This window comes from Uloborus diversus, chromosome 7, assembly GCF_026930045.1.
Source record: "Uloborus diversus isolate 005 chromosome 7, Udiv.v.3.1, whole genome shotgun sequence".
Taxonomy (NCBI): domain Eukaryota; kingdom Metazoa; phylum Arthropoda; class Arachnida; order Araneae; family Uloboridae; genus Uloborus; species Uloborus diversus.
Window position 1 is genome coordinate 150,792,064 of NC_072737.1, and position 23,461 is coordinate 150,815,524.

Below are 23,461 nucleotides of genomic sequence, written 5' to 3' on the forward strand. Positions count from 1 at the left end.
AATGATCGGAAATATTATCTCAATGAGTTAAAAATTTTAACTGTTGCCATCTTAGGTTTGTTAGCAAATAAAATATTTGTAATTAATTCAAGCAAGGCTTTTAAAATAACTTTCAATTTTCGCTCTTTGCTTTGCTTTTGCAATTCGCAACTCCAACGAACTATAGGGGGCACTGAAGTCACTGTCTAATGGCGGACTTAAAAACTAAAACAAACGCACATGGTAACGAAGAAAATGCTAAAAGTGTTGTGATTTTTGTTCGTACGTATGATTTTTTTCGCTTTATTCTTTTTAAATTAATTTTCAAAATCTTGTGGATATTCTGGCCCACGTAGAAAGAAATGAGAATTCAAGAAGCATTACTAAACGTCAAAGATTAATGCAAACTACGTAGTTCGTAGTTCTAAGCAGCTATTTCCACGATGTTGAATTCGATATTTATCAATTCTTGATAAAACTAAATAATAATTGTGGCCTGACAAGAACAACAATTAATGCTAGAAAATTCAATATGACATTACAAATTATTATCGAAAGAAGATGATACTTCTTTGCCTTGCTTGGCTAGCGCTTATTGTTTTCCATTTGTAGCTGAGTTATTTCTCTCGAATACCCGAATCGGTTAATTTAAAAAATTTTTGTTTCGATTTTTCTAATTTCTGAGTTACGATTTGATTGTGTCATGTTATGCAAATCATCAACAAAATTCTCACGGATATATGGTGGTAGTTTTCTTTTCAGTTGATTGACCATTATTTCTTTTCACTTATCGAATTCTGTAATCTTACTACCATTTTATTCCACTCATGATAAAAATTAAAAATGGTTTAACTAAAAACGCGATATCTCGCCAAAGCTACTTTGCTCGCACTATACTAAAACTATAACCCTAAACAAATTTGGCGAAACCTTTCAGCTGAGAATAAAAGGAATAAAGTAAATTCTTTCTCGGTTATTCATTTGTTCTTCGATAATATATTCTAGAAAATATTTTGCATACTGTCCATTCCAACTAAATGCTGCTGTAAAATATGGTAAGTTCAATTAATTTAAGATTAAAAAAAACCCCATATTCTTACAAATTCATACAAAACAATAAAAATTTTTACCTTGTATAACGTTATCCAAGTTTGTTAATCCAGAATTTTCGCTTTCACCAATTATTAAGGAAATAATGAAAACTAACATTATTTTGAGAAGCTCGAGAATACTACTAAGGGACAAATTAATTTCTGTAGCTGAAAGCAAACTAAGACACATCGATTGCGTTAATAAATACTCAGAACAAACTGCCTGTGTTTACGTCAACAGACACACGTGGAACGCAACGTGGCAATGTTTTAGTTTCATTTGCAGTTTTGTAAATCACCGCAAGGTAGCGTATTCGAGCGCTGGAGTTCCGAATAATTCAGACATTGGGATGGTCGTCAAGTTTTTTCATGTGTAATTTTGTTTTTGTTGGGAATATTGCTTCCTCATCAAGCATGGGGAGGGATAAAAAAAAAAAGAAAAAAAAAAAAGAAAAATATAGAAGAAAGTTTCGTGATGGCCACAACATACTAGCTCTTTTATGTAGTTTTACAAGTAAAGTCGTTAAATAGCGTTAAATAGAAATTTTCGCTCTCGGGCAATATTCAAGTCTCCGCATAGTACTCAAAATACGGGGGGTTTTCAATTTTAAGTTAATTTTTGAATTTTAAATATATTATTTTTTTATTATTCATTTGCAAATGTTGATTTAAAAATGTGTTCACTAATGAATTTTGAACTTGATATTTTATTGAAATGTACTTAAATGTAATTTTTTAAATGATAAATGGAAAAAATCAATTTTTTGAAAAAAGTTATAAATTTTAGTCCTTTTAATGGACATTTAAATATTTTTAAATTTGGATGAATACATGTGTGTGGCACGTATGTGGGGCTATACACTGTAACAAATTTCGGAAACGTTTCTGGATATATCGGAAACGTTTCCGAAATAGTAGGAATCCTTCATCCAATAGCGAACTCCTCAATATTCAGAAAGCTTTTTGTTATTTCAAGAAATCTAGAAGCGGAAGTGATGACGCAACGTTTCGAAACCTATTTCATCCTTCCAACACAGGCGCCAATGAGTCGGAAATAACGAGAACTTCTTTTTTTCTTATCTATGGTTGCTGCAGTCAGCAACTGTTTAGCATTGGATTGCTTGTTATTTCATGTCTAGAGAGTAGTAAAATGTGTCGAAAATAATTTTACGCCTTTGCATTTTGGACTGCCCTTGATTTTTTAGACGATGTACGCAGCTATTAAGTTAGTTAATAACCATTTGCTTCTTTACAGTTTCCAATGCGACCATGATTAGATATATATTGTGTGTTCAAGCGTGAATAGTTTCAACACCCGTGTTTATACTTAATGAAACGAAACCCTTTGGATTACTTATTCAGTTGTAATGGAGGTACTTAGATTTTCTTCCGCTCATGTTCACTTGTAAGTATTAATGGATATTTTAAAACATGTTGTTATATACATTTATATTTTTGTTGATTTGCATTTGATGAGGCTCCAATTGTAACTGTTTTTGGGTTTATCGAATTAATTTAAAGTTATCCTACATACCTATGTGCGCGGTGTACTATTTGTTGTAATCAACTGAAACTGATTAATTACGCAAAAGAAATAAGATTTATATTTGAGAAGCAATCACAGAAAAGTTATTTCGAAATACTTGGATGTACATACATTTTGGTTCAAAAAGAAAAAAAAAATCAATTGTTTAATTCGTTAGAAATATGGTAATGCAAATATTTTCTAGTATTGTAATATGCTTCACAAAAAATGTGCCGGTATAATTTATCTTTTTTTATTACAATTTATTCATTCATTTTAAAATATTTATACCATTAGAAAATGACCATGTTATCTATTAGTAAGAACATAGTTATGAAATTAATTCATCTGCTTATTCATTTTGTTAAATGTGGTTAACAATAAAAAAATTCCTTGACATTAGTTCCGAAAATAACATTTCCTTCGTGGATATACTAGTTTAATGTAGGACAGTCAGGAGGAATGAGTCAGTGGAAATTGGAATAGCTGCATTTACATGCCGAAATAAAAAGTAATATTATTTCATGTCATCGTTTTAAAGGTGATCAGTTTTTAAATACTATGTTATTAATATGCAATGCACATATGGTGAGAAGACGAGGGGCGATCACCACGCAGACTGTGCCATTGACATTTTCAAGGGGTTGCTTTTTTTAAGGGAGGGGCGATTTATATCATTTTATGGGTGCACCATCACTCTTATGGTGGGGGGGGGGACTCTCGTATATATGAAATGGAATAATCATGTAATAGAGTTCAATGTTTTAATAAATAAAATATATAATGCATTTTGCGCACACTCTAAAAATAAAATCAGTAACCTATTTTGATTAAGTATCTATATTTGTGATAAACTGGAAAAGAGCAAGAACAGAAGAATAAACCCGAATGGTTCCAGCAGGGGGACTTTGGTGTCATATTTAAATTCACCAATTTCTCTGTTGGTACTTTTCGGTACACTTTGTTCGTCAAAGAAATTGACTTGACGTGAACGAATTTCGGAACGCAAAGTGTAGGTAAGTTCTGTCAAATTTTATCCGAAAATAAAAGCTATCAAGTTTGATACAAGATATGTTTTTAAGTTCTGCATTAAAAATACAATATGTTGATAATTTTGTCTTGAAAATATTGAGAGAAAAACTGAAGTTTAATATTGTTTAACAAACAATCCCACTTTTGAGAAAGTACTCCCCTTCCCTCCCCCGACGATTTTGTGATTATGAATGAAACTACTATATTATTTCATAAATTTTCAAAAATTTATAACTGTGCATATGTTATGCTGTTAACCATGCTATTTGTCATTAGAAATTCAGAAAAAAAAAAAAAAAAAAAAAAATCCACGAATGATTCTAAAATTGCTTGTTTCATTGCTCTTAGATATGAAAGAATTGAAACTGATATGGCATGCAATACTATAGTAAAGAATTATTTTTTAGAAAAAATCACGGAAAAAGGATTCCGAAATTCTCAGAAACGTTTTTGAAAATTGTTTGGAGAATTCCGAAATACTCGGAAACGTTTTCGAAACTTTCATGAACCACAGCTGCACAGAATACTCAGAAACATTTCTGGAAATTACGGAAAGAGGATTCCGAAATACTCAGAAATGTTTCTGAAAATTACAGAAAGAGGATTCCAAAATACTCAGAAACATTTCTGGAAATTATAGAAAGAGGATTCCGAAATACTCAGACACGTTTCTGGACATTACAGAAAGAGGATTCCGAAATACTCAGACACGTTTCCGGACATTACAGAAAGAGAATTCCGAAATACTCAGAAACGTTTTTGAAAATTTCATGAACCGCAGCTGCACGATATACTCAGAAACGTTTCCGAATTTTTTTACAGTGTAGGAGCAAAGGAAACTTTGAACTTATTTTTTTTTTTTAATTCGGCCTAGTATACAGAGGGTTTACACTTTCAGGTGCAAGTCGGCACGGGTTGCTGTTGTTCAAATTATATGAGACTTCTTTTTACAATTGTTTTGACCCAAAAGGAAAAATATTAGAGGATGTGCGACTTGAAAAATCGATTTCGTTTTTTTGGGGGGAGGGGGGGAGGACACCATTTTGAAAGGCTAAAATTTTCGCGGTTACGACGGGCTCGCGAAAATTAAAGCCTCGCGGATAAACTACTTTTTTAGAAATTTAAGATTACTGCACTATGTGAACGGCCCCTCTCACTCGGAAGTTGTCAAAGGAGATCGTCTGCGCCCGCGGTTCCTTCTGTAGTGTTCGTTTCCCCCTTTGCTGAAGAACTTTTCATTCATTCGTGCGGCCGGTCTCGCCGCGGACGGGCGCTCTTGGAAACCCGCGTGGATTTAAACGGAATCGGTATTCGGTCAAGTTCTAGGGATGGCCTGTTATCGGGGGAGAGTTCTTCTGTGGTGTGTGCTGTGGAACCTCGTGTTTGAGTCCTTTGCATATCAGAGACAAGAGCTGAGTTATCTGGGTGAGTGTTTGATATTTTTTTTAGTCCCGATGATAAACATTTAAAAAAAAAAAAAAAAAAAAATCCTTACTAGAAATTGACGCAAATAACCGTGGGAGGAGGGCAATGATCCTCCCCCTCCCCAGACGACCATAGTCGAAGCTACACTTTCGGACTTGTATTTCGAAAAATTCATCGCAGATGGTCAATTTGTGTCCGAATATTACATTAATCCCCACCCCTTTGTTTATGGCAGGGGCGGATACAGAAAACCATTTTAGGGGGTGTCGTGTTGAAGACTGACCCCCCCCCCCTCATGAACGGAACCTACGGTTTTAGGTAAGAAAAAATTTATGAAACTGCTTGAGGGTCAATAAAAAGCACCAATAAAAGGGCACCTGATTGGGGATAAACGTTGCAAATTAATTTCATAACCAATAAAATAAAGTTGTAGTTCAAAGATTTATTTTCAAAAATAATTAATAAATTGAAAAGATACTGTAATCGTTTACATTTTAGCCATAAAGAGTTTGAACATAATGTGAACGGATATTGTTGTCGGCAGTTTAGGGGAGGGGTCATGACCCCCATGACAGTTGAAAATTTGTTTCTGATGACTTAAAATTTTAGCAATCGCGGATTGGAATATTGTAGTTTTGAAATGTCGGTGTTAATCTTTTAAACACGTTCTTTCTCTCTCTCTCTCTCTCTTTCCTTTTCGTTTTTTTTTTTTTTTTTTCTCTCTCTCTGTAGCTGATTATTCCATGTTTCTAGTAGTTATAATTTTGCATAAGTTTCAGTTTTACCTTTTCAGATTTTTATTTACAATAATACGCAACACGCAACAGCAACACTAATATGTGTCGTAATCTCGTAATATTTTAAAAGTAATACCGAAAAACCGGATGAAAAAAAAAAGCGAAACTGTCTATACAGTAGGAAGAAAGTGGGAATCGTAAAAAGATGCTCTTTTAAAAATGTCATTATAAAAAAGAGAGAGAGAGAGAGAGAGCAATCTATTTATTTTAAAGCAAGTAAAATGCAGATGAAAAAAAAATTATAAATTTAATTTAGATACAAATTCAGTTGCGGCTAAATAACAGTCAAAGAACACTCAGAAATCATAACAGATAAGAAAAAATCCAATTGTGTGTGTGGGGCGGGGAGGGGGAGAAGAAGGAAAGAAAGAAAGAAAAACACACCACAATTTTACATGAAAAAAAGTTGCTAATAATATTTATTTCTTCTCTAGAGACTCGATCTTTTTTTCTCACTAATTTAACTTTCATGAATGTCCTTCGTCCCGCAATGGGAATGGATTATGTGACTCGATATCTACCAATCACATATCTAAAAGGAGCTAAAGCCAGCCAACCCGAACTAAATTTACATAAGAACTCACAGGGGCTAAGCTACTGCGTTTCTTTTCAAATTTATGTAAATTCTCTCACATTAAACAGAATTCAGGATTTTTATACAATTGTATATTCATAAAATAAATTTGTATTGGTTTATATATTTTATTGATATTTCTGAAATTAGTTACGGATTTACGTCGCGTTCACGTGGGAACTTTGAGGACGTGTCAGAAGCAATTATGTTTTCTCTGAATTCCATTCCATTATTGTGAATTTTGTAGCGAAGGAATAAAAAGGCTTGAGTGCTGTTAGTCACTCGGGCGTCAAAGCCATGTTCTTGTACACTTCTTTCTAGATAACGTTAATCGAACACGCCAAGGATGCCTTATAAATCATAGATAACACATTTTGATAAGATTTTACTTTCTCTTTCGTCTCCAATTAAAACGTTTCGCTGCTCAGTTTACGAAAAGACAAATTGTATTATTACCATTTCTTTGCAGTGGCGTAGGAAGAAATGTTTCAGGAGGGGGGGGGGTCATATGAAATTTTTCGAAAAAAAAGTTCCAAAAGCGCACTTGTAGGCACTTGCATGTGTGTTTAAATAAAAATTTTGTTACTTTTTGGGGGGAGGGGGAGCTATGACCCCTCTCTAACCCGCTACGCAACTGATTTATTGAGGCGTATTATGAAAACCATTTCAATCCATTTTTTAAAAATATGACAAAAAACATTCCGCGCTTTCCCTACTTAATTTTTCTTTAAAAAAAAAATATTTTCGTTCGAATAACTCGACATTTCCGTTTTTTTTTTTTTTTTTAAATATAAGAGGCAATTCACAAAGTTGACAAAAGTAGTGAATCTAAAATTAAAATAATTATAGAGAATATTATATTACTATAAAATCGCTCGTCATGGTATGACGGGTGAAAGTTGTTTCTACATTTGAACGAAGCAATAGCCTGTTTGGTGATAGTTTGATTGTTGAACTTTTAACCCTAACACCAGTTGATTAACCCTAAACTCCAGTAGATAGCGTTAATTGTTTTGGTTTCTTCCTTTTCCTAAAATGCAAGTCTTGCCAGTAAAACAGTTAAGATACCGGATGCAGTTCAGCCTTGTCACAATAAAGACTTCCCCAGCATGTTAAACATTACCAAAGCATATTATCAAATTATCATGTTGTGGTGCGAGTTTCATTGTTGAAACACGCGGGTTATTCGATCATCGGCTATTTACATGAGGATTTTGTATGCATTTACCACCTTCTTGTGCAAATTGTTCATTAATTAATCAAAGCCATTTTTCCGTCACGTGAGTATAACGCTGCTTGTTTGGTTTTAATGGTGCGAGAATTTTAATGCGCCTTTCTGTGCCAATTACTTTGACGTTTTAATAGTTTGCAAAAAATATTGCAAATAATGGCAATGGATCAGGGATCAGGTGACTCGCTATCCACCAATCACAAAGCAAATAAAACGTAAGTTTAAGTTTTTTTAATAAATAAAAAATCGTACTCAAAGAAGAATTGTGAAAATTCAGTAGAATTTCATTTTTCTTAAAGCTGCAACACGCCCTCCCCTAAAACAACTACGGATTTTTGGTGTAGAACTTATCATGTAAAAACTAAGGGGGGGGGGGGAACCAGTGGTGTTCCCATAGGGTATAACTCCATATACGCCGTATACTCTCAAACATTTGTTAGACATATAGCGTATAGCCTCAAACTTCAAAATTAATCATATTATTACAAATTATGAAAATGATCGCAACACATGTTGTGCATAACTGATTACTGGGAGTATACCCTCAGAAAATTTGATTTGAACATCACTGGGGGAATACAGAATCTCGACATAAAATAAAATCTGATGATCGTGTGCGTGTGTCGCCCTCTTGATAATTATTTTTGTGATAAAATGTTTATACGAAGATAGCACTTTTTATCCATCCAAACTAATTGTTATCTTTTTTTATTAAAAGAAAAATAAAAACAATCGTAATAAATAAATGAATTTAAAAAAATCATATTGAAGGAAGTAGAGAACGCGTGTTCGCTGAATTCCTTGTCGGTGTGTAACAAAGTAAAGCAATGAAGAAAAAAAGTAACCTTACTTGGTTCCGACTGTCATAAAGTTTGTTGTACGTTAATGGCAAACCTGTGCTCACGTTTTATTTCTACTTTTTCAACTTTAACATTCGTCACGCACAACGCGCCATCCCCACATTTTTTCTCCTCCATAAATTACTGGATTCGCAGTAACTCGTGTCGACGGTGCTGTTGTAACTACATAATATAGTGAAAGTGCATGCGTGGTGGTTTAATTTTAAGTGGGTTTTAGGGAAACAAATGTGTTTCTTAGTGCTTTTAAACCATTTATTTTCCCTAGCTTTCACTTTCTGTTAGTTTTTTTTAAGTGTAAATCATATTAAGTGAGGGGCACAAATGATGTCATGCTTTGAAGGCATACGTGGGGTGGTGGTCAGTGCGCAGCGAAGGAGGGGGGGGGGTGCTGAACACACCCATCAGAGCTATTTATTTTAACAAAAATGCTAATTCTAATATAGTAATTTATGCAAATGAAATTGCGGTTTTGATTTAAAAAAATAATAATAAATAAAAAAAACTTCAGAAGACATATTTCTTCAATCCCCCCCCCCTAGGAGGTATTTTTGATGTGCCCCTCCCCCTCCAGAAGGTATTTTTTATGAAAAAACCCTCCAGAAAGTACCTTTTATCAACTCCCTCCCCCTTCTAGAAGATATTTCTGACTGCGCTAGTGGTGGTGGTGCACCAAAAAAGTGTAGGTCAAAAGAGGTGGAGAAGGCATAATGACCTCTAAAAAATGTAGAATTTGGCAGCTGTAGACTATTCCTTCCAATTCAAAGTTCCATTCTTATGAATTAGTATGAAAAAAGTTCTGTTAATTTATTTATAATTTTTAGTGTTTATTTTCTTGAAATAAATCAACTGAGTAAAAAATCATTTTTAATTCGATCGACTCTTGCAAAGTGAGAAATCAAGGCTCCTTTATTTTTGAAAGTCAGGCCAGTTAGGGGGTAGTTGCTACCCTTGCTTCTCCCTCGTGTGAGCCTCCTATGGGTAGGGGATTCGGAAAATTGAGAGTTTTTGGCAAGCACGAAGGGGGGGGGGATTGACATCACGCATTTTTTAAAATTAAAATATGTTTCTGAAAAAAAGTGTGACATGTGAAAAAGGGTATGGTGAAGGGACACTTTATGACAAAAAAAAGAGGACGGGGGTGGGGGGGGGGCAAAATGCTGAAAAAAAAAGTGTGTCGTCATTTATGGACAGCCTCTAAGCCCTTGGAAGATAACGATCTGAGTTCCTCTCTCTCTCTCTCTCTTTTTTCTCGTTCTAAAGCTATCATGCTAAATACAAATTGCGGGTTTTTTAAGCAGGTAAATTTTGTTCCTAATTTGTAAGTTTATTTACGTAAGTTCTTCGGAGACAATCATATAAGTCATTTTAATGTGCGCCCTTTTCGCTTTTTTCCGTTTTAATTTCTTTCAACGAAAGTAAAACTTACTTAGACAAGGGTTGAGGCGCAAATTGCGCAACTGAAATTTGGGGTAAGGAATATTTTAAAGGTGATATTAATTGTAGAAGATTTAATTTTAAAGGATATTTGAAATTAGGGAAGTAATTTTTGTTTTATAGCAGTAAGTTACCGCCCCTAAGCCAGGGCTGAGGCAGAACTACTTGCAAGATACCAGACAGCCCGGTTATAACAGCTAGAGACTGCAGTGCAGTCTCTAGCTTAGAGCAGGAATTAAAACGGAGGGAGCAACTACAATCATTGGCTTAACAAAAGCTGAGGCCCAAGAACCCAAGTCACGTGACTCAACAACGACGAATGGTTGGCACGTTTTGCGTGAAACAAGCAGAAGAAACATGATTTCTTCCAATGCTTTGCTTTAAAATCTATCACATGACTTGGGGATCTTGGTTTCATGAATAAAAGTATTCACTCTCTCCATTTTATTTCTTCTCAATGGTCTCTAGCTGTGATAACCTGGATGTCTGGTATATTGCAAGTAATTTTAGATTGTTTTTGATCTCACTTTTGGAGGTGCTTTGCAGGATTGAGGAGGAGGGGGGGGGCGCATCACCCTTGGAAAACAATGATGAGAAAGTCAATGCAAACATCGTACAATTCCATGTAGCATGTTTTGTGAGCTTGTGTCTTTCTTCGTTGTTGTTTTTGATCCCGGGGCGGGTAACAGTAGAGCCTCGGCTTTACAAAACCACAACAAAGCTTTGTTTACTTTCGTATTCTCCTGCTGTTTTCATAAAGATCAAGTGGTTTCCAAATTGGGTTAGATCATCATCTGCAGCCCTGTAGACATTCCTTTCTGACTGGCCCGGGCCCCGCCCAACCCCGGCCTTTCTTTTCATTTAGCGGCTCGAGCAGAAGACGCACACGTGCGATCTGAAGTTACCAGATAAGAATGCTCTATGACCGGAACCCTCCCAGGTGAACTATCGGGTGTACGGCGGCAGCTGGTATTAATTACATCCCACGTACCGCGGTTCCGCCACGTCGGAAGTGTCACCCGACCCCCTGCGGAGGGGAGAGACTAGAACAAATGGAGAGCGATTCGGATGACCGTACTTTCGGATAGGATTTCCCGGGATTAGTGGGAATGGATCTCTTTGATGGGATCCTTGGATGCTAGCTTTTTCATCGTAAAATCATTCAAGAACACAATTTAAACAAAAGAAGGGGAAAAGATACATTGCCATCACATCAGAGCTAAGGGGAGGATTCATGGGACCTGAACTCTCCCCGAAATGAGTTAGGAAATGTCCATTTGTCCACACAAATTGCCACACTCGTATGGAAAAGAAAACTCGAATTTGAAAACAATTTTTTTCCAGATTACATAAAATACACCGCCAGCTCAGTCAATCAATTCCGGGCCGTTGAGTGCTAAAAGGCACGAAACTGCATATCTTCGGAAGGAATGGCTGAGCTGGCGGTCTATTTTATGTATTTCTGCCTTAGCCCTGGCTTAGAGCGGTAACTTACAGCAAAATTACATATTAGCTTACTCAGGGCCGACGAGAGGCCATGACAGCCTAGTTGGAAACTAGAGGCCCTACCCTGTAAGTTTTATGTAGAAAGTGGGACTCGGCAGAAACGATGACAAGGGCCTTGGCTCTCGGCGGCCTCCAGCTTACCGGTATGAAGTATTCATGCTTGACAGCGGAATTTCAGAATAATTTGTTTAAAGACTACAATAAGAAAACGAGGAGGTTGTGCTGACTTGAGTGGAGCAACTGATTCCAGAATTGAGGATTACAGCCTCCATGAAATGATCTAAATCTTTTTCTGATCCTTTCGTAATTTCAAGATCTTCAATTGAAATGAAGACATCAATTATACCAAATTCTTACTGCCTATTAAATTCCAAATTTAGTTTAATCTGGGGAAAAAAAACGTCCACATAAATAGGCTCCTGAATTATCCTATTATTTCTTTAACGACTATAACAACGAGGTGATTGCGCTGATTTGAGTGGATCAATTGATTCCAGAATTAAGAATTACAACTTCCATTAGAACGTTAGATGATCTAAATCTTTCTCTGAGCCTTCCTTAATTTCAAAATATTCAATTGAAATGAAGACATATTTTACCAGTTTCTCATTTCATATTAAATTCCAAATCTGGTTTAATCTGAAATCTTCCACATAAATAGGCTCCTGAATTGTCTAATTATTTTTTTATGACTATAACAAGGAGGTGATTGTGCTGATTCCAACTAAGCGATTGATTTCAGATTTAAGGATCACGGCTTCCGTAAGATGATCTGAATCTTCTCTTATACATCCCTAATTTCAAAATCGTCAACTGAAATGAAGACATCTATTTTATGAGCTTCTCACTAACTACTAAATTCCAAATCTGGTTTAATCTGAAAACTTCCACATAAATAGGCTCCTGAATTGCCCAATTATTTTTTTTAATGACTATAACAAAGAGGTGATTGTGCTGATTTCAATTAAGCGATTGATTTCAGATCACGGCTTCCGTAAGATTATCTGAATCTTCTCTTATTTATCCCTAATTTCAAAATCGGCAACTGAAATGAAGACATCTATTTTATGAGCTTCTCACTTCCTACTAAATTCCAAATCTGGTTTAATCTGAAAACTTCCACATAAATAGGCTCCTGAATTGCCCAATTATTTCTTTAACGACTATAACAACGAGGTGTTTGTACTGATTTAAGTGGAGAATTTGATTCCAGAATTAAGGATTACAGCTTCCGTAAGATGTGGTCTGAATCTTCTCTGATTCATCCGTAATTTCAAAATCTTCAAGACATCTATTTTACCAGTTTCTTTCTCACTTCTAATTAAATTTCAAATCTGGTTTAATCTGAAAACTTCCACATTAATAGGCTGCTGAATTATCCAATTATTTCTTTAACGACTCTAACAACGAGGTGGTTGTGCTGATTTGAGTGAAGCAATTGATTCTAGAGTTTAAGGATTACAGCATGATCTAAATCTTTCTGATCCTTCCGCACTCCAATCAGCAGCTCATCATGTGTATAAAATCCGATACACATGTCCCACTCTAATAACCGTTATTTTGCCCACATGCATCGATAGCCCATCATTCAGTGGCTGCGGTAATAAATTAAACAAGAGATGGGTTTGGCGTAGTTATCTGACGGAGCTGTAAATATAGCCGAGAGACAGCTCCCGCGTTATCTGCGGATTTGCAGTGTTATCAGGGGGGTCATGCCATGGAACTCCCATTAGGAAGGTCTGGGGACTAACGAGGCCATATTTTCCGCTTAAGATACTAGTCATTTTTACCGAAAGATTTTACGAGCTTTCTCAGTGACAATATATGTGCAACACGATTTTTTTGAAAGAACGAAGTTTGGTCGTATTTTGATACAGTAATAAGTTTTTTTTGTGAGCAATGGGTTCCAAATATAAGGGAGCTTATTGCGCAGGGCAGTCAGTACTTAATGAGAAGAGAATGTTGTGAAACTTAATTCCATATTGGCAGAGGTATCAATTGAAGAGCTTATCTTCAAAAGGTTTCAAGTCGTTTGAGTAAATAGTTTCAAAAATTGACTTTTCGATGGAAATAACAGCAGTACATGTCTGACAATGTATTTACATCAAGTAGAACGTTTCGTGTTGAAAACAGAGGGTAAAATTCGTGTATTTTCCAGAAAGAATTAAGCCACAATTAAGATTTTTCCCAAAAGGGATTGAAGTTCAAGTTTAACCAACAGCAACAGCAGGTGCCCATCTAGGGAGTGTCATGGCGCAGACTGCGCCATTGCAATTTTTAGGGGGGGGGGGGTGTTTTGATGGGTATTTTTCTCATGTTTAGGCGGTCTTGCTTTGGGGGGGGAGGTCTTCGTGATATTTAGGGGGGGTGAGCTGTTATCCTTAGGGGGGCACACCTGGAAACACTTGCACTGAGATCGCGTGGTTCGTTTCACGAGGAGCGCACGGAAAAATTTTCTCTCGCGCGTCCCTTCTAGCATAAACAAATAAAAAAAAGAACAATATGAAGCGATCAAGGCAGCGAGACCCCCGAAGTACACCTCCGAAGATGGTGTACACCAAGCCCTCGAATGCAGCTAGTGTGTACAAAAAGCACAGTACGTTTAAAATTCGGCTCGAAACAGATAATTTTGCTGATTCTACTCGCTTTGGCGTGCAAATAATAAACAATGAATTTGTCTACTACGCTAAATTGTTTTATCTACTTTATTCTTGAGGGTTCGCGTTTGTGAACATTTTATGTCTCGCGAAGCAAAAAGTGCTCGCATTGCACTGTCCAGGGGTTTTCACCCCTAAGGGCAAGGACGCACCTCTCCCTCTAAATATCACAAAGGCCCCCCCCCCCTCCCAAAAAAAGGGAAAAATACTCCTCAAAACACTTCCTCCCAACTAGGTGGGCACCCCTGGCACTGTAAATAGTAACAAATCACTTAGTTCTTAAAGAGCCTCTTTGAGAACAAATCTTCAACATGTTGCCTCTAACGTAAGATGATTAGTGAAGAGCGTACTTAGGAATATTATCTTCGATGAGTGATAATAAAGATACAAGGCGTGCCCTCAATGATAATGAATCTCGATGATGTCTAATAACATGAATTTTTCTCTTTCATTTACTTGGGCATTATGGAAAAATATACAACGTAAATTTTTGAAAAATACTGCTTTGGTCTAACTGCTTTGAGATTTTTAACAGATGTTTTATGTAGTGATGTTCCGGATATCCGTATCCGTATCCGCGGATATCCGAGGAAAAATAAAGATCTGTATCCGCATCCGTATCCGTTACTTTTTTGACGGATCTTAAACGGATCTTTTCTATTCTAAAAATTCTTAAATATTTGAATAAAAGACTCTTAAGTTCCGTTTAAATTAGGTTCTATTCCCTATTTAAATTATAAGGTATCATTTCAGAAGCCAACGGCCCTCTGAGACATGTTTTTTTTTTTAAATTTTTAGTTTAATATTAGTTTTTGGTATTGCTTTGCGGATTCTGTTATTCTTCATTTTGGTTTTTCTCAGCATCCTTCAAAAAAAGTGAGACAAAATTATTTGTAAAAAGTGTTCCCGGCTTTGTTATTCCGTCGGTCGGAGTAATTTGGGTGGAATGGGTCAGCGCTGCATTTATCCTGAAATAAAATGCGAAAAATTATTTCTAGCCTATCCAGTAACAGCTTTACACTGTTGTATTCTGTATCCTACATCTACCGAGCAAGCTAGAAATAATTTTTCATTCTGTTTAAGCATTAATGCAAACGCTGACCCGTTCCTTCCAAACTCTTCCTCAATTTTAACGGAGATTTCTTTAAATAGTAAATCATAGTCTTTATTATATTTTCGCCGTAGATGACTTTTTTTGAAGAAACAGTGTTATTATCGTGACGGAAATACCTTCCGTAATAAATTTTACACTTAAATAGATGAATTGGGCAAAAAAAAAAAAAAAAAAAAATGAGATTCGTATCCGTATCCGCGGATCTTGACACTAATGATGCGGATCCGTATCCGCGGATCTACTTTTGTAACGATCCGGCACATCACTGGTTTTATGTACGACACAGTGCTGCATCATACATGTTATGTTTATGTTTTTCTTTCTATTCCACCGAAGATGTTGTTTCACTTCTTGTTTCATGCTCAGAAAAATATCGATCAATTTTAAAGCTGTGAAACGATGTGCGTAAACACAAATCAAGTACATCTCGCTGTTCTGTAAAACTGTAAGCATTACAATTTTAAATTAGAGCAATTAAATGTTTGCTGCTTATCAAACTGAAAACCAAACAAATCGAAAAACAAAACATCTCATTCACAAAATCAATGTCAAAAAAATGTTATCAATCAGATATTAGGTCATCCATACTCCATGAAGAAAGATAAAATTGTCTACATTCATAATTTGTTTTTCAGATAAGAGTTTTAGATTGTTTTTCATTGTAAAATGTAATTTCTTTTTCTGAAAGTTTTCTTCTGGCAAACTCAATTGTTACTTTTCGTTTGAAACACTATTTCTAGCTTGTAGCCTCCTTTCCCGTGAAAAGAAAAAAAAAAAGAAAAAGAAAAAGGCATGAAAGAATTCTTAATGCATTTTTAAAATACCGCAAAACACAACTATCGCAAGAGTTGAATTAATACGACATTTTATAGCGATTGCCCGAAATTGATGGACGAAAAGTGCTGTAAGAAAAAAAAGTTAAATACATTTTAGTACTATTGTGAGAAAGCCACCGTCCATATTGCGTAACAGAGGGAGCAGTTTGAAAATCAGTGTATCATATGGCAAGGGGAAGGTAAGGAGTAAGGTACATAGAGCGACACACGGGGAGAGGGGGGAGGTCCAATTTGTTGAAAAAAAAGTGTGACATCCTCATCCTTTAAAGTTTTTTTCTTAATTGAGCGAACAGTATAGTTGGGCCACGGAGAGAGCGCAGATGAACTGGAAGCGTAAACAGGACACTTCATTCTGTAATAGGTAGGATTAGCAAGAACACGCAAGCACTAAAGTTTTTACTGTTCGCTTGTTCCCGCTGATCCTACCTACTGCAAAATGAAGTGTTCTGTTTCCGCTTCCAGTTCATTTGCCATCTTTTCGTGTCACACAACTATTGTCTCTTCCTTCAATATATTTCAAAAAAAAAAAAAGAAAGGAAAGAAAGAAAACGACTGACTGAAAAATAATATGTTCGTTCACTGGTTGGGTATGTTCATGCACTGTGTTGTTGATTTTTTTTTTAAAATTTCACCTCAAAAAAAACTTAACAGAGAACAGTTAAAATATTCTTAATTTTTCAACAATAATTACATGCAGGGATTCCTGATGGCGGTCACGGGAGGTCACTGTACCCTCCCAAAAATGTTCCTTATTCTGCAAATTGTCCGGCAAAATTGGAGACAATATTGCAATATTGAGTTCCCTTTAAAATAAATAAATAAATTTTCGATATGTATGCATGCATTCGCATTTTATCATTCGGCAAATCGAGAATTTTCCCTCTCTCACAAATTTTAGTTCGGGACGCCCACGCCCCCGAATACATGCATCAATATATCAACGAATTAAAATGCTCTTACTGTCATGTGCTGAATGTTATAATGAGGAATAAATCTTACGAAATGAAAAAGAATGTTATAAAAAAATGTCAATTTAAGCTTTCAAACTTTGTGAAAAAGACCTCATAATAGAAAAACATACTTGAAAGAAAAAAGAAATAGATGATTTTAATTCCCTCCCCCCCCCTTCCCTTTTTTTCTTTCTTAATATCATTTCATAGTTTTAAAAGCACATCAAAAAGTTTTATTTTTTCAATATCTTTTGCCTTTGTAGCAAGCTTTTAGGCTAAGTAATGCAGCTGTCTAATGTTATCTCTTTTTATCAACCGTTTGCTGATTCTGTTGGGCAGCCATAGATCAAGCTCTTAAACAATGAAAAAAAAAAAGTACTCGAATTGTGGGCTTTTTTTCAATGTAACAACACTTTGTTCTCAACAGACACAATGTATTCGTCACGCCTCGAATTTCTGGGATTATGGTTTCGTTTCGAAAGTTTAAAGTACTTGCGCATGAAGAAGAATTCAGAACTGGATTAAGTTTCAATTTCATGAACTTAATTCAAAAACTGAATTTCAATTTAAAAAAATTAAATACACAGGAGTGCCCACCCCCTAAGGGCAAGGTCGCACCACTCCTCAATATCTCGGAGACCCCCCCCCCCCCAAATCAAGAGCCCCCCAAATGAGAAGAATACCCCTCAAAACACCCTCCTAAAAATTTCAATAGCGCAGTCTGCACAATGAACAGCCCCCTCTCCCCCTAGGTGGGCACCCCTGAAATACAGTAAATTAATCGCCAAACGACAACGAATACCTCTTCTACAATCAACCAACACTGTTGCCAAACAGTGGTCTTGGGGATATTCTGACCTCCACAAGGCGAATTTTCCGTTTTGCAATGGTTATGTCAATACACTGAATTTATTATATAAACAGTTGAGAAGTAAGTCCACCCAAATTTATTGACAACCCAAACAAATGACGTATCCAACTTCCACTGGAATTTAGAAGAAGATTGATGGCAACAAATAAAGTAAATTGATATGCATTCTTTTTGCATTCTTAAATCTTCTGAGCGGAAAAACTGGCGAAAAACACTCATGGAAAGTGGTGCCAGCTGCGTTGTTTGTTGCTGTTGTTGACAATGATTGATTCCAAATAGTTCTCCCCAACCTGCGTAAAACGTTCGGAAATGGTTCCCAAAAGGCTCTTTCGTCCACGCCTCCTTCGTGGCCAGTCTATGATACAACAAACGAGTACTGTGTGAACCGGAAGTAACCACGGAAAACTTCAAGAAAAGCAATTTGGAATTTTTAAACCCCGAAAGGAGAAGAAGAAAAAATCTGCTAGACCCTCTATAAGATTTCTTATTCAATTTCAGTAGTCATTGTTGGCAACATTATATTTCATAACATAATGGAAAAGTTATTAAAATTTAATTTGTTTATATTTTCAGGAGGTAGTAAAGAAATCTTATCTCGGAAAAACAAAAGAATTTATTCACCGACAAATTAGAGTTCTTGCAATTAGGAACTGTAACCAGGTTTTGAAACATTCCTTTTATATTTTTATTTCGAATTTCCATGCTTTACAATTGATTACTTCATGGTCCTAATAGTTGTAATTTTGCAGAAATTTAAGTTAGTTGCTTTAACTATCCTATGAAAAGAAGACTAATAAATCGAAATATTTTACTGCAATACATGAAGCAATCATCATCATCAAAAAGAAAAATCTAGGCACTAAGATATGTGCGCGATTTTAATATTAAAAAATAAGTGCTGTTAAAAAAATGGGTAGTTAAAAAATAAAAAATCTATAGATTTTAAATCAGACAAAATGAACTTGGAAAACGTATGTTAAACCTTTAAATACCTTTGGTTTATGAAATTCTCAAGCATAATGCATGATTTTAAGAGCAATCATTCACAATAATAGTATCTCAACGTATAAAGTTAATTCGTTACAGCGTGGATCATGTGCCTTGTTATTTACCAATCACAAAGCGAATAAAACTCATGCTAAGCCACAGGCAAACTAAAATCTTAATTGCGCAGTAAATAAATAATTTTTTTAAAATGCATGAAAGAAAAAATAAATAACAAGAAAAAAGTAAAAAACCACAAATAAAAAGTTATTTTTCGAAACAAAATAGTTGTTTTAATTTGTTAATATTTAATAGTTAATAATTATTTCCAACTTGGATGCCTTTTACTTCACTCAATGCGTTTAAACTTATAACTAAGAATTTATCCAGGATGTTTTCACATACCCTTATTAATGCGATTCTAGAAAAAGCGATGATACGATTTCCCTAACAACGAGGGATACAGTGGCGGCGTACCCAGAGGGGGTGCAATGGGTCATATGCACCCCCAAAATTTGCTCTTGAAATTGAACATTTTCAGGATATCTTTTAAAATGTACAAAGAGCCCCCAAGATTTTTTTTTTTAATTGACTACTGGAAGGGGCAGTATTCATTGCCACTAAATTGCTTTCCGTGGATCACCCTATTTTTCTTTCCTTATTAAAGACAAAATATTTTTTAAAGAGTTTAAAAATATGAAAACACCTGAAAATGACTTTAATGCGCGTTTTTTAAAGCCCCTTTTTTATATCCACTGAATTCTCCTGAAAAAGCGAAAATATGCACTTATATGTTTGGGTGATAACGATAAAGCCCCCCCCCCCCTTTCTTTTTTTCATTACATGACGTATTTTGATATTTTTTTTTCTTTTTGAAAGATGGAATTTACTGATTCTGGTTCTGGATTTCTGGTCCGTAAAAGTTTTAGTTACGTTTTAGTTTTTTCCGAGTGGTTATTCGAAAATGAAAAGTTGAATTCTTATGTTGCAATGACAATATGCAACCCCTTAAATTAACTTCTAGGTGTGCCACTGCAAGGGAAAGTTTTTGTAAATTATATCTTTTCTTAAATTTGTTCAAGTCATACATAAACAGAAGTGAATTAATTATTGAATTAAATTAAGTCATACAAGAATAATACAGATAATGGGCTCTCTATCAATGATGTCACGCTTCGAGGGAAAGAGGGGTTTCTTGAAATGTGAGTGTTTGTGATGTTCCGGATATCCATATCCGTATCCGCAGATATCCGAGGGAAAATAAGGATCTGTATCCATATCCGTATCCGTTACTTTTCTGGTGGATCTTAAACGGATCTTTTCTATTCCAAAAATTCCTAAATATTTGAATAAAAGACTCTTAAATTCCGTTTAAGTTAGGTTTTATTCCCTATCTAAGTTATAAGTTATCATTCCCGAAGCAAATTTGCACCTCCTGTCGCGAAAAGGAATTGGTAATAAGTTTTAAAAGTGTGTATTTATCTGTGTGTGTATTTGTGGCATCGTAGCTCCTAAACAGATGAACCGATTTTGATAGTTCTTTTTTCTTTCAAAAGGTGACTTCATCGAAAGTTTTCTTAGCTTGGCCTCGTTTTTGTAGAACTTTAGTTGACCGAGATATTAATTAAAAACCGACGTTTTTCACAATTATGGTAGTAAAAGCTACCCGTGCGTTAAAAATGCTGGCCTTAATTGAAAGAAAGAAGTTTTCTGCGTTTGATATTTGTTTGGAACTTTCATGTTATATACAGTAGGAGCTATAATCTTGTTAGGTAAGTTTAAGTGCTATTTTAAGCTTTTATACGCGTGATTGGTAAGGATTTCATAGTCGGAAGATAAGGAGAAAAAGCTCAATGATTTAAAATTTCTGTCTGATGTCAGTTCATATCTGTTAACATTTAACAATGTGTGTTCTGACTCGCGAAATTCATCTTAATATGTAGTCGGCTCTCTGGTTTTTTTCTTTTCTTTTTTTTTTTTTAATTTTCAATGTAATATTGGTTATTGTTATTGATTTGGTGTTTGTGTTATTTTTCCTTTTGGGTTTTCTCGGCATCCTTTAAAAAACGTGAGACTAAACTCTCCATTAACAGTTTGTAAAGGCGTTCCCGGCTCTGTTATTTCGTCGGCCGGGGTAAGTCGGGTGGAATGGGTCAGCGCTGCACTTACATTAGGGTGCATCATACGCCCCATCAAATTTTTCTTCGTTTACAAATGCTTTGTCCCTAAGCTATTTTTATTCTACATTCAAAATTAATAATTTGTGTGAAATTTTTCACACTTTGAACAATATCTATGTGTGCCACCTGCCAACTGAAAGTTATGAAAACTCAAAAAAATAACACATTAAGGAATTTTTTACATTTATTTAATTACTGAAAGAATTATTTTACTTATTGAAGCAAATTTACAGTATATTTAATGATATTACTTTGTTAATTATTAAAGTTTGGCTTGAAAGTTAGTTTTTAATCAATTTTCCTCCTTTTGAGAAGATTTGGGAGTTTTCGATAATGCTCAACTACTTGTAATATATTCTGGTAATTATCTTCAGTTTTGGCTGATCTTAAAAAGTCATTGTTCAGCTTTATTCCTCGCTCAGCACAAAAGTTTACTACATTTATTCCTTTCAAATTAGATTTTGAAGTCTGATATGAAGTACAATTTGGCCACTGTTTAACATCTTCCACCATGACTTCTGAATCTAATTTCAAAATTAAAAATAAAAACCAGGAATCAATGCCAACTAAATCAGACAGTGTTGATGATGAACGAATTTCTGTTGGAAACTTTGGTTTTCCAAATCCCATACCAAATTAGTGTTTTGGATTAGAAAGATTAGCTGGTCTAACGGCTAACATACTGTCAGTAAGAGCACGCCGGTTTGTTTTATCACTCTATAGTGCTAGAGGTACAGTTTCTTCTGTCAGATATCAAACGTGATTTTTAAAAGCATTAATTGCACTTCCAGAAATTTCTGAATTTATAATACTATATTTTATAAGTAAATGAAAAAATTCAAGTCATTCCATGGTGCATCGAAGACAGAAGTGCACGTCATCCACCATGAACTATATACCAAAGTGACGAAATTAACAAAATTTCTGAATTTTAAAACTTGTTAATGTGTAGTTATTGTTCCAGTTGGCAGTTCTTGGATTTGATGTTGAAATAAGCAAATTTTGATTGAATAAATTAGTTTTGCCATCCATTGTGCTTTGTGTAAAGCTCCTGGGCGTTTACAGTCGACTGCAGTTATCTCATTTGGATCGTTTACTAAGAATAAAAGACAAAGTTGAACAAATTCTAAGTAGTCACCTCTGCAAAACATAACATTTGATTTAGCTAATTTGATAACATTGTTTTTGCACTCGTCAATTAATCTTTTTGTGGACTCACTGAAAGAACTGTCATCAAATTTGAATAAATTTATAGGCATATCAGCGTCACTCTCTTCCACAAACTGCAGTAATGCATAATTTTTAAATTGTCAAACACATGTGACAATATAATTTCTCCAATGTGGTGACGGCAAGCTGACCAAAGAAGAGCTTTACCCAAATGCTTTTGAATAACTACACATGCTGCAGTTATATGTCCTGTATTAGAAGCAGTTGTGTCAAACGACATATTAACTGTCGAGTCAGAACAGTTCCATGAACTTAGTTAATAATTAGCAGTGATAATTATTAACTAAGTTAATACAAATTAGTTAATAATTAGCAATGATATCCCCCCTTTTTTTTGGTCTGTTCCTGGTAGATATGCTGGTATACCAAGAAGCTTAACTTCATATTGAATCACCCAATATAACTACAAGCCTTTCTTCTGCAATATTTTGCTTTGTTAAAGTTGGTAAGAGTTTAGAATCCCAGTGCAAAATCAGAACCATTCCATTGACCCTTAAAAGCTTTGGCAATGTCTCTGACACTTGATCATCTAGCTCTGTCTGTTGTTGCATATGATGCTGAAATTTTGGATGAATCACAACCAGCTTCTACTATTAAAACTTTAGTGTACGAAGCTTGCATGCTGGTGTCATTTATAAACGTGTTGCTAATGATATAACATCAGGTCGTTTTATAATATCATGTGGAATAAAAGCATATGTACCAGTTCATATTGTACGACGATGATTTCTGGTATTATAAAACTTCTATTGAAGTTGCTTGTTTCCTTGGCTATTTTTTCATAAAATGTTGCTTTTTATACTTGATGCATTTCCCGACGCTTAATTTTTTGATGTAATATTTTATCATGTGAGCCAAAGGTTGCTAGACGATAACTTTTCATAAATTGAAGAAAAGCTAACTCTTCTGGATTTTTTATAAGGCATTCTACATTTTTAAGCCATAATGAAAATGTTTTAGCTCTTTCTTCTTCCACTTTCTTTACTTTATTAATGGAATTTGTTGTATTTCTTCTTTGAAGAAGAATTGCTTTTAATTTTGTATTGTCTTCCTTCATGAAGTTTTAGTATTTTCTCATAGGATTTACATTCAGTAATCATTGGAATGTTTGCTTTTGCATAGAAATCGGATATTTTTGACAAGACAAGTTTTGAAGACTTCCATTTGGTAAGATTATGATCGGCA

General features: G+C 35.0%; 1 protein-coding gene across 1 annotated transcript in view; it reads left to right on the forward strand.

Moving 5' to 3' along the window:
• The first annotated feature begins 4,916 nt into the window (after positions 1 to 4,916).
• The window catches only part of LOC129225795 (laminin subunit alpha-2-like), a 220,437-nt gene continuing 201,892 nt past the window's right edge, over positions 4,917 to 23,461 (forward strand). The window contains exon 1 of the mRNA XM_054860304.1: positions 4,917 to 5,052. Coding sequence (XP_054716279.1) covers positions 4,956 to 5,052 — 97 coding nt within the window. The 5' untranslated portion in view covers positions 4,917 to 4,955. The remainder of the gene's footprint in view (positions 5,053 to 23,461) is intronic.